This window comes from Octopus sinensis, linkage group LG3 (assembly GCF_006345805.1).
Source record: "Octopus sinensis linkage group LG3, ASM634580v1, whole genome shotgun sequence".
Taxonomy (NCBI): domain Eukaryota; kingdom Metazoa; phylum Mollusca; class Cephalopoda; order Octopoda; family Octopodidae; genus Octopus; species Octopus sinensis.
Window position 1 is genome coordinate 153245589 of NC_042999.1, and position 12640 is coordinate 153258228.

The 12640-nt window shown below is 38.6% G+C and overlaps 1 protein-coding gene across 1 annotated transcript in view; it reads left to right on the forward strand.

Annotated features, from left to right (window-relative positions):
- LOC115209110 (serine-rich adhesin for platelets-like) overlaps positions 1-12640 on the forward strand; it is a 130667-nt gene that overhangs the window by 88514 nt on the left and 29513 nt on the right. The window contains exons 23-27 of the mRNA XM_029777237.2: positions 2354-2498; positions 3573-3687; positions 5559-5634; positions 6474-6582; positions 7955-8071. Coding sequence (XP_029633097.2) covers positions 2354-2498; positions 3573-3687; positions 5559-5634; positions 6474-6582; positions 7955-8071 — 562 coding nt within the window. The remainder of the gene's footprint in view (positions 1-2353; positions 2499-3572; positions 3688-5558; positions 5635-6473; positions 6583-7954; positions 8072-12640) is intronic.

Genomic DNA, 12640 nt, shown 5'->3' on the forward strand with positions numbered 1-12640 from the left:
ATTTATTTGATTTATTCATTAACTTACAACAAAAGCAGCCTATCATTCAAAGTAGAGGCCACTATGTTGCACCGTCTGAAGCCACCTTTTGGCAAGTTCTTCGGTCCCATTCTGATACCAGCTCTTGTCCTTTGAGGCATGTCACTGAAACTTTGGCCTCAAGTTGGTTGTAGAATTATGAGAATAGGAAGTGAACCAGTATGTATCAGAGATGTTCTTGGTTGATGCCAACAGCTAACTTACCGTTACCTGTAGAGACTACACTTAAACCACATTTTAGAATAAAGGTACCTGACCTCAGTTTACCTAAACATACTATGATGATCACATCTTAGGGTCATATGAGTTACTTTGAAATTATTTCAGTTTTCTATAAATACTTCTCTTTTACTTGTTTCAGTCATTTGACTGTGGCCATGCTGGAGCACCACTTTTAGTCGAGCAAATCGACCAAAAGACTTATTCTTTGGAAGCTTAGTACTTATTCTATCAGTTTCTTTTGCCGAACTGCTAAGTTACGGGGATGTAAACACACCACCATCGGTTGCCTAGCAATGTTGTGGAGACAAACACAGACACACAAATATATACACACACACATACATACATATATATATACATATATACGGCAGGCTTTCAGTTTCCGTCTACCAAATCCACTCACAGGGCTTTGGTCGGCCTGAGGCCATAATAGAAGACACTTGTCCAAAGTGCTAGGCAGTAGAACTGAACCCAAAACCATGTGGTTGGTAAGCAAGCTACTTACCACACAGCCACTCCTGCACCTGCAACCGTCATTCTAAGAAATCCTTATCTTGTTGAGTAGAAATGCCACATATCCCAAAATTGTTCCAAAATCTATTGTCTCTTTGAATGAAGTTCCTCTTAACAGGTTGGAGCACACCTAGACAGATATAGTATTGTATCATTTATAGACAGACATATAAGAGAACGCTGAATATTTACAGATAAAACTAAATCCTGGTATATCTGGTGCAGACTTTATAGGTTGCCTTAAGAATTATTATTATCATTAATATGGTGAGCTGGCAGAATTGTTAGCATGCTGGATGAAATGCTTGGATGAAATATCGTTATGTTCCGAGTTCAAATTCTGCTGAGGTCAACTTTGTCTTTCATCCTTTTGGGGTCGATAAATTAAGCACCAGTGAAATCCTGGGTTTGAAGTAGTCAGATAGTCCCCGCCCACCAAATTTCAGTCCTTATGCCTATAGTAGAAAGGATTATTATTATTATTGTTGTTGTTATTATTATTATTATTATTATTACTGGGATCGATGTAGTCAACTCATCCCCTCCCCCAAAACAGCTGCCCTTGTGGCTAAATTTGAACCCATTATTATTATAATTAAGGTAGCAAGATGGCAGAATCGTTAGCACACCGGGTGAAATGCTTAGTGGTATTTCACCAATCACTACATTCTGAGTTCAAATTCCACCAAGGTTGACTTTGCCATTCGTCCTTTCAGGGTTGATAAATTAAGTAGCAGTGATACACTGGGGGTCATTGTAATCAACTAGTCCCCTCCCCACAAATTTCAGGTCTTGTGCCTTTAGTAGAAAGAATTATTATTATTATTATTATTATTATTATTATTATTCTGAAGGTGGCAAGCTGGCAGGGTTGTTAGCATGCTGGAAGCAGTGCTTAGCAACATTAATCTGTCTTTTTACATTCCAAGTTCAAATTCTGCAGATGTTGACTTTGCCTTACATCCTTTCCGGGTTAGTAAAATAAGGACCAGTTGAGCACTGGGGTTGTTGTAATCAATTAGCCACACCTCACAAAATTTTGGGCCTTGTGCATATAGTAGTGCAGCCTTCCAGCTTGCCAGCCCTGGTCAAACCATCTAACTCATGCCAACATGGACAACGGACATCAAATGATGATTATGATGATGATGATTATTATTATTATTATTTTATTATTATTATTAGTAGTAGTAGTAGGGTAGAGGAGCTGGCAGCAATGTTACAGCATTGGACAAAACACTTTATGGTATCTGTTTCAGCCCTTAATTTTCTGAGATCAAATCCCACCAAAATCAACTTTGCCTTCTTTTTATCACTTTTGGTGATATTCTTACCTCACAGAGTTTAGGAAATGATTAATATTGTTTTAAGAAGGTAAAAATAAAAGAATACAGAAAAAGTTCTTTGAGAATGTGGAGTGCATGATTCTTTGAACACAGACTGGAATCACTTACTTTCAAAACAATACTAAAAATTATTCTTGTAAAATTATTGAAGAAATATTTCTGTGAAATCTAATAAAGGAAGTTGTGATGTACTAGTTAATTAATTAATTAATTACATTTTATTTGTTTTTCAGTTCTCAGCTTTTGAAAACTCCAAACTACGTTTGCCATCTTTCCGACAAGAGTCGAGTGAAAATGAAGGAGAGGCTAGCGACTTCAGTAGCAGTGATGGAGACAACATACCTCTTAGTGCTCTCAGAGAAAGAACAGCAACCCCTGGTAGGTTTGATTAAATATTAGGTATATTGCTGCACAGCGTTGACAGAGCAGCTAAACAGCTTCCGTACCAGTGGCACATAAAAGGCACCATTCGAGTGTGATCGTTACCAGTGTCACCTTACTGGCACTTGAGCCCCGTGCTAGTAGGGTGCTAAGAGCACCATCTGAGCGTGATCATTGCCAGAGTGGCTAACTGGCTTCCATGCTGGTGGCACGTAAAAGGTACCATTTGAGCATGATCGTTACCAGCATCGCCTTACTGGCACTTGTGTCGGAGGCACGTGTAAAAACATTTGAGCGAGGTCATTGCCAGTACCGCCTAACTGGCACCCGTGCCGGTGGCACATAAAAGCACCCACTACACTCTCAGAGTGGTTGGCATTAGGAAGGGCAACCAGCTGTAGAAACTCTGCCTGATCAAGATTGGAGCCTGGTGCAGCAATCTGGTTCGCTAGCCCTCAGTCAAATCGTCCAACCCATGCTAGCATGGAAAGTGGACATTAAACGATGATGATGAGTGTTAAATAGCATACACGTCCAATATAACTGGTTTTATCTTTGAACATGCCAACAGCCAAATATTTATCCATATTTGTATGTGCATACATTTGTACACATGCAAACACACACACACACTGATACAGATGAATGAATGAGCTGCTCTTTGAATCAATGTCAGGTGGCTTATAACATGTAAAAAGTCCCTAGGCAGGGCAACCGGTCATAGAAACCATGCCAAAACAGGCAATCGGAGCCTGATGCTTCTCTCACTCTCCCTCACTCTCTATCTCTCTCTCCCTCTCTCTGCCTCCCTCTCTCTCATGTAAGTTTTAAGTGTGTGTAAGTGCTGTAAAGTGGTTGGCATTAGAAAAGACATCGAGCTCCAGAAACCAGACCAAAGTAAACCCTGGAGCACAAAGCAGTCTTCAGACCTGTTGTCTCCTGTCAAACTGCCCAACCCATGCCAGGACCATAGATGTTTAATGCAAATTATAGAGTATATGTACAAGCTTATGTTTTTCTTTCTGTACAAAATGAAATAAAAAATAAATATGCATTCCTACTGTTTTACAGAACCACGATGCTGTACTATCGAGAAAGAAGACTTGAAGGATGGCTTACGTGTCCTCTTGTTCAGAGATGGACTGTTTTATGAAGGAGAAGTAAAAGCTATCAGACCCCCTGATGTGTATGTACAATTGAGATTTTATGATTTTTGCTTGTTTGTTTATTAATCTTTCACTGTCATCTCAGTTCCAGCCACGGAAAAAATTACTTAATTACATTACTGTTACCAACTGAGGTGTCACTTCTTTTACGCCATTAATATTCTGGGCAAAAATTAAGTAGAAGAATAAAACTCCATTAATATATTAGGAGTCTGTGAAATTTAATATAAGCTAACAATAACCCTTTAACCCTTTCGTTACCAACCTGGTTGAAACCAGCTCTGGCTCTGTAGTACAAATGTCTTGTTTTCACAAGTTTTGAATTAAAATCTCCCACCAAACCTTAGTCACAATTTATGTTCCTAACACTAGCTTAGTGATGACTGAGTTATTTTACTAAATTCTTTGTTATATTTAAAATTAATTGAAAGAAACACAAAACATCCCAACAGGGATATGGTAACAAAAGGGTTAAAATATATAATAGAGAAACAATTTTTAACCCTTTTGATACCAACCTGGCAGAAATTGCTGCTGGTTCTGTAGTACAAATGTTTTGTTTTCAAAAGTTCTGAATTAAAATATTCCACCAAACCTTAGCCACAGTTTATGTTTCTAATACTAGCTTAATGATAACAAAGTTATTTTACTAAATTCTTTGTTATATTTAAATTAATTGGAAGAAACACAGAGCATCTCAAAATAAATACAGTAACGAAAGTAACCCTTTAACGTTTTTAAACTGGCCATATCTGGCATAAAAATTCAATCTGTGTTATTTAAACCAGCCAGATCTGGACTTTCACACCTATCTTATGTCATTCTAAAAATTTACAATCACATTGTGGTTGGTGTTAGGAAGGGCATCCAGCCATAGAAACATTGCCAGATCAGACTGGGCCTGGTGCAGCCTTCTGGCTTCCCAGACCCCAGTTGAACCGTCTAACCCATGCTAGCATGGAAAGCGGACGCTAGATGATGATGATGATGACATTAGCAGCAGCATGTAAAAAGTGCTCTTGTTGGCACCACATGGAAGGTTTCGACACCTGGGTAGTACCATTCAATCCGGCAGTATCAACAGCACTAAATGAAGTGCTGTTTGGGAACAAAACATGCAAACAAATTTCAAATACATTTACCCTATGTACAACAATATTCAATCTAAATACTGGCAGAATTAAACACTAACTTTAAAATTAAACTTCAACAAGAAACACATAAATCTTTGTACATCTGTATCGGTATTAATAGTAAAGGCGTCGAGCTGGCAGAAACGTTAGCACGCCGGGCGAAATGCGTAGTCGTATTTCGTCTGTCGTTACGTTGTGAGTTCAAATCCCGCCGAGGTTGGCTTTGCCTTTCATCCTTTCAGGGTCGATAAATTAAGTACCAGTTACGCACTGGGGTCGATGTAATCGACTTAATACCTAAGTCTGTCCTTGTTTGTCCACTCTATGTTTAGCCCCTTGTGGGTAATAAAGAAATAGGTATTAATAGTAAACCTGCTATAACTAAATTATATACTAAATAGCAACCAATCTGTAAGTCCATACAAATAATAATCCCACCAGTCTTCCATAGTTACTATTATAGAAAAAAGTGAAAGCTTTATATTCAATTCTCTCCAAAACAAAACACAATTGAATTTAATTTAACGAATAATATAATAATTATTAGTGAAACTAATTATTTCATAATTCAAAAGTTAATAATAAAAAAACACTACATACTCTTAATATATATTAAGCCTTACCAGCTATAATGTAAACTTACCGGTAACTAATAGAAACATTAAATTTATTAAATAGGAACTAATAAAAGTATACTTGTGATTAACTGTAATTATAATGATATATGTAATTATATATGTGTGTATTTACTTCGTTAGATATGGTGTGGTGATTGACAACGAACGAGGAAACAGGCCACATATCTATTCTCAGGAAGAAATACTTAAAGATGCTGTAAGTATATTATTCTTCTTGTTTCACTCTATAAGACTGTGGCCATGCTGGGGCACTTCCTCTAAAGGTATATTTCAAGAAATGGACTCTGATACTTATTTTATCAGTCTATTTTGCTGTACTGCTAAGTTCACTGGCACTTTGTTGGTTACGATGACAAATATCCCAATTGTTCTGATGGAACAGCCTGTTTGTGAAATCAGTGTGCAAGTGGCTGAGTATTCCACAGACACCTGTACCTTTAATGTAGTTTTCAGTGAGATTCAGCACGATACAGAATGTAACAAAGCTGGCCCCTTTGAATTACAGGTACATTTCATTTTTGCTAGTTGAGTGGACTGGAGCAACGTGATATAAAGTGTCCCCTTTGACTGGGGACTGCTGAGCCAGGAGGCTGCATCAGACTCCAATCTGATCTGGCAAGGTTTCTGCAGCATTCTTCCTAATGCCAACCACTCCGAGAGTGTTGTGGGTACTTGTTACATGCCACCAACAAGCTTCTTCGTGTAGCTCCCAGAGTCCTGCTGTGGTCTATTATTGGCAGCATCATTGGAGCATTGGGTAAAAATGTCATGTCGTATTTCTTCCATCTCTTTAGTCTCTGAGTTCAAATCCTGTCACGGTCAACTTTGCCCTACAAACTTTCCGGGTCAGTAAAATAAAGTACCAGTCTTGTACTGGGATCAATACAATTTACTGTTTGCTCCACCCCACCCCCACCTATATGTCCAACTCTGTATCTGCATTGGAAATGAATGTATTATATGTATTATATCACTTTCAATCACTTTTACCTTTCCTTTTTTTTAATTATTATTATTATTGTTTGTTTTTATTAGGTCCTGGATGTTACACCAGGATCCCCCAAATATTTACCTGAAGGTACCCGGATGTGTGCCTACTGGAGTCAACAATATAGTTGTTTGTACCCAGGCACTATATCTAAATGTAAGTTGTTTTCCTTTTTTTTTCATATCATTATCATCATCATCATCACCATTTAATGTCCATTTTCCAAAGGTTGGATGGTTCAATATGAGCTGCCGGACCAGAGTTCTGCTCCAAGCTGCACTGTCTCATTAGGCATGGATTCTACTGCTGGATGTCTTGCAAGGTACTTGGTGACCCTGTTGGTGATGGTGCCCCATAAAAAGCACTGGTAGTGATTATTGTTCCTGAGATATCAACATTCCTCTACAGAGTTCACTAATTTAGTGCAGGGAGGAATTGAACTGAGTACTGATACCCTTGTATCGCTTTCCAACTACATATGTCACCCACACTGCTGTGTGCTACCTACATACAGCATGGAAGATGTAGATATTGAGAGTTAAAATACCTTGGCCTAGGATATAACATTCTGATTTTGCCAAAATTTGAACTGCTGATCTTTCAGTCGGGATGTTCAGTAAATCTTGCAATTTGGCTATCTTTTCTGTCAGTCATCATCATCGTTTAACGTCCGTTTTCGATGCTGGCATAGGTTAGATGGTTTGACTGAGGTCTTGAGAACCGGCGGCTGCACCAGGCTCCAATCTGATCTGGCAATGTTTCTATAGCTGGATGTCCTTCCTAACGCCAACCACTCTGAGAGTGTAGTGAGTGCTTTTTTATGTGCCACCAGCACAGGAGCCAGTCAGTGGGTACTGGCATCAACCACGTTCAGATGGTGTTTTGTACATGCCAGTCAGGCGGTCCTGGCATCGGATTGTGACAATATTTATCTGCAACTCTTTTACCACAATCACACTTATCACTACCATCATCAACAGCAACAAGAGCTGTTCAAGAATTTGAACCTGGAGATCTCATTTCCTGCGACTTCGAGGGCCACCTCCCAGTGGTGTCGGATGTCAACGAAGAGCCCTCAACTACAACAAGACGACCAAAGTTTCTTTTTTTTCCCCCCCAATGTCTGGGGTCTCCTGCCCCTAAGCCCTAGACCATCACCTAATCACCCTTACCCGTCTTGTTGCTTAACAACAACAACAGCAGCAGCAACATTTAACATCTGTTTACCATGCTGATATGCGTTGGACAATTTGACAAGATCCAGTGAACTGCAAGGCCACAATGAGTTCCAATGTCAGCTTTGCCATGGTTTCTGTGGCTGTGTGCCCTTCCTAACATCAACCCCTTAGTGTACTGGGTGGTTTTCCTCACTCCTCATTTCAGGTATCTTGCTCCATCCAGTTTTGGACTGTACCCTTTGCTTCTTTCATGTAAATGACTAATTAGAAACGAATAAATTTTCAAACAAATACGTTACATATAATTAAAACTGCGTCTGATTAAACTTCTATTTAATTTTGTTTTATAGCAAGTCCAAACCCGCATGCGGACAAATCATCTGTGAGTGTTGAATTCGATGATGGGGATACTGGCCGCATACCAATTGACCATATAAGGATGTTACCCCAAGACTTCCCCATTGCATGTAAGTTGCTTTTCCTCTTCATATATATCTTTGGCCTAAAAACTAATGTATCACTACACACACACACACACACTTGTTGGCAGATAAGTAGCTTTCTATGTAAATTTATTTTATAAGTGTGTATATATTATATTCAGCAAACTTGTTAAAAAACAATCTCTCTCTACATATATCACACACACACACACACACATGTAATGATTTACGATGTAATAATGCATGGGCTAATTATATTTGGTCAAAACAACTACTCTATGTCCATCCATCCATCCATCAAGATAATATATGTGTGTGTGTGTGTGTATGTAGAACCATATGCTTCATCTGGGTATGTATAAACATGTATTCTGGGTTGGTCCACAACAACAATTTGTTGTCATGGAAGTTGTTGCTGTTGATATCATTTTTGTTGTCGAAGTTGTTGTCTTTCCATATATATATCTCTGTTCCTGTAGTAGTAGTAAATGTTGTTGTTGTTCTTGTTGTTACCGCCATGATTCATTTGCATAAGCAATTTGTGGGTACAATTAAATGTTTCCATGACCGAGGGTCACGCCCTCATTCTGTCAGCGTCACATCATCCATGCCATTATCACTGTTTGTGATCCTCTTCTTTTTCATCATCATCATGATCATCATCACAAACATCATTGTTACCTTTGTTGTCCTATATAAAAAAAAAAATCACTATTTTTGTTATTTGTATTTTTGTTGTTGTTTATGCTGTTATTTCCCTGTTATTGCTGTTGTTACTGTTGCCGTTTACCTTTGTTATTGTTCATCACCAACATTGTCATCATCATGAACCTGCAATCGCCATTATTGATCTCTTACATGCCATTTTCATTATTGCCATTATTCATTATTCATTAATCTCGTTAGCCATCTATTTATTCGTAAATATGTAAAACATTTAACTCTCTGTTGTCATTATACAGTTTTTCATTTCCCAATCAATGTCATTCCTGCAATATTGATCTCCAATCATCATCATCATCCTCATCATTACAGAGCAGCAAATACTCATTTCCTTCTCTGGGTGAGCTTCAGCAAAAGAAGTTTGTTTGTTATCCTATGAGAATATTCACCACACCACGTCTTCGTTGTACCCCGTGATCCACATTTCATCTGACACGTCTCTCTGTTGCATTTAAAATCGTCATCATCCACCTCGTCATTATCATATGTGTGCAAATATATAGTGACATCACTTAATTTAAGGACTAAAGATTGATGATTAAACAATAATCATTTTAATTTTATTTAATCATTAGTCAACCAAATGTCATATGTAATGCATATTCACGTTCTTTTGAATCAACCAGGCATTGTCCTGTAGCTTCAAGATTTAGATGGTGCAATTGGTTTTTTAGAATGGCATTTTAGGGTAGCTTTAAGAGGCTAGATATGGGTGGCTTGAGCATAAAGCAGGTATTTGAGCCAGGCCTGGCTGGTTTTAAATGCTAAACAGTTAAACATAAATATTTTAAATTTGTAAAATGAAATAAGGCAGTGAGCTGATAGAAACGGTAGCATCCTGGACGAAATGCTTTATGTTCTGAGTTCCGATTCCGCTGAGGTCGACTTTACCTTTCTTCCTTTCGGGGTCGATAAATTAAGTACCAGTTGTGTACTTGGGTCGATCTAATCGACTAGCCAAAAATTTCAGGCCTTGTGCCTAGAGTAGAAATGAAATAATTAACCTTCGATAATTGAACACTGAAATCTACATCTCTTAATTGAAATGCATTTTTGGAAAAAGAAAGGTTTCTTTTCCTAATTAAAAATAAAATATTATGGATGCCCTTCATAATGCCAACCACAAAATGTACTGGATGCTTTTTACGTGGCACTAGCAGCACAAGTGCATTATGTGGCACCAACATGAGTGCATCATGTGGCATCAACATGAGTGCATCATGTGGCATCAATATGAGTGCATCATGTGGCACCAGCACGAGTGCATCATGTGGCACCAGCACGAGTGCATCATGTGGCACCAGCACGAGTGCATCATGTGGCACCAGCACGAGTGCATCATGTGGCACCAGCACGAGTGCATCATGTGGCACCAGCACGAGTGCATCATGTGGCACCAGCACGAGTGCATCATGTGGCACCAGCACGAGTGCATCATGTGGCACCAACATGAGTGCATCATGTGGCACCAACATGAGTGCATCATGTGGCACAAGCACGAGTGCATCATGTGGCACCAACATGAGTGCATCATGTGACACCAGCACGAGCGATGGTGCATTTTTATGCGGCACCAGCTCGGGTTTCTTTGGCTTATTCAAATGTCAGGTTTAAGCTTACATAAATTTAAAAGAGTAAAAATTAAAAATGTCTTTCTATTCCTATGTAGTTTGAATATTAAAGAGATTGATTAAATATATAAATGATTAATGTTTAATCATGGGTATACTGTTGTTTTTAAACGAACTGATGTCACTGTAACGACCAGAAACATCCTGTACACTATGGATACTGCATCGTTATCAAATTATCTTGTGTATTACATCGTGAAGCATTGCCAAGTGCTGTCTTTGTCATCATCGTCACCACAAATATCATCCTCCTCATCGTCATCCTTGTGATTCTCCTCCTCCTCCAGCTCATTTTCATCACCACCACTGCCGTCGCCACCACCACCGACATCATCGCCATTGTCATCGTCATCATCATCATCATCAACAGCAACAACACCACCACCCTGGGTTAGCTTCTTACAAGCAAAGGAGAAAGCTAAGGTTATTTGCTACAAGAGAATTATTTATGTATGTGAAGAACTTGGTTAAAGGGGAGAAAATTAATGAAATAAAGGATAGGAACAAAAATATGAAAATTGGTGGAAAATATTGGAAATTATGTGAAGGAATAACAAAAATATAAGCAAGATGGATCAGAGTGGTGATTTGGTAGTGAAGAATAAATGAATGATGGCTTTGCTAGAGTGAAACTTTTCTATGGAACTGGTTCAGAGTTTGCACTGGTTCCTGGATACACACACATATGCAGACACAGAATTATACGTCCAAAAATTCTGTTGAAACTCTGACCCCAAAGTCTTATAGACCTAGCAAACCCATCATCCTTTTCTTTATAGCACCAAATTATGGCATTGATCTTCTTTGCTTATTGTTTTTGTTATTTTCCAGTTTCATTTCTATTATTTCTCCCTTTTTCATGTTTTTGTTCACAGTATTCATACATCTGTGTGCATATTTATATATGCATACATGTATGTATACACATACATGCCCATATATATATTAGGTTTGATCAATAAGTATTCAGACTGTTACCATAGTAACAAAGCTAAAGCCCACAGTGAAGCTGCCTGGCACAAATTGACCTTGAACTCTGCTGTACATACACACTAAGTTTTAACATTCTAGCTCACTTCGGCTGTTTACAGCAGTGCTTGGAAGGAAGGTGTGTAGCGTGTGATCGTCGCACTTACCATGACAAAGTTGCAGAAAGTGTATGGAGAGGAGTGCATGAGCCACACACAAGTGTACAAGTGGTTCAGACATTTCCAAGATGAATGCTCTGGGAGACCTGCAACCAGCAGAACTGAGTAAAACATTGCAGATGTGTGTGCAGCTGTGAGGGGAATTGCTGTATCACCATCTGTGAATTACTAGAGGATGTGCAGATTAGTTACAGTTCAGTTCAATCTATTTATAACTGAAGATTTGGGTATGAGGTGCATGCCTAATAAGTTTGCATCAAAACTGCATTCAGCAGACCAAAAAGACACTCGGGTTTCAGTTGCATAAGATCTCCTTGATTGTGTTGAGAATGATGAAAGCTCTTTGAAAATTTTGTGTAGGCCTCTGAGCAGATATCGCAAAGCTTTTGGCAAAATTTGATGCAGATTCTCTGCTCATCTTTATCATGGTCAGTACGATGATCACATGCGACACATGTTCCTTCCAAGTATTGCTGTAAACAGTGAAAGTGAGCTAGAATGTTAAAACTTAGTGTACATGCACAGCAGTTCAAGGTCAATTCGTGCCAAGCAGCTTCACCCTCCATGCTTTAGTTTCATTACTATAGCAACAGTCTGGATACTTATTGATCAAACCGCACACACTCACATATATACGGGGTTGCTGAAGAGTTTCTGGCATTAAGGGTCTTGCAAAAGGCCTGGTTGGAGGTTCCCTCGTCTGAGTTCTTTTACCGGTCTTAGAAAATCTGAAGGACTGCTGCAATAAGTCTGTGAATCTGAGAGGGGAATATATTGAATAAAATCATAATTAACCCAAAGCCAGGAACCTTGAGCACACCCTCACATATATACATACATACATATATCTATATATATATATATACACACACACACGCAGGGAAATGAACACGTGTGTGCCTGTATACATATTCATGTATATAGCTTCTCAGTTATATATATGTGTGTGTGTGTGAGATTGATGTCGTGTCTTTACAGTTGAATGTGGTTTATTACAGCAGTGGCAGAATTGATATTATTTCAATAACAAATCCAGTAATAACAGGTTAATGAGTGTTGTTGGTGGATTAAGTTAAAAATATTAACAGTAT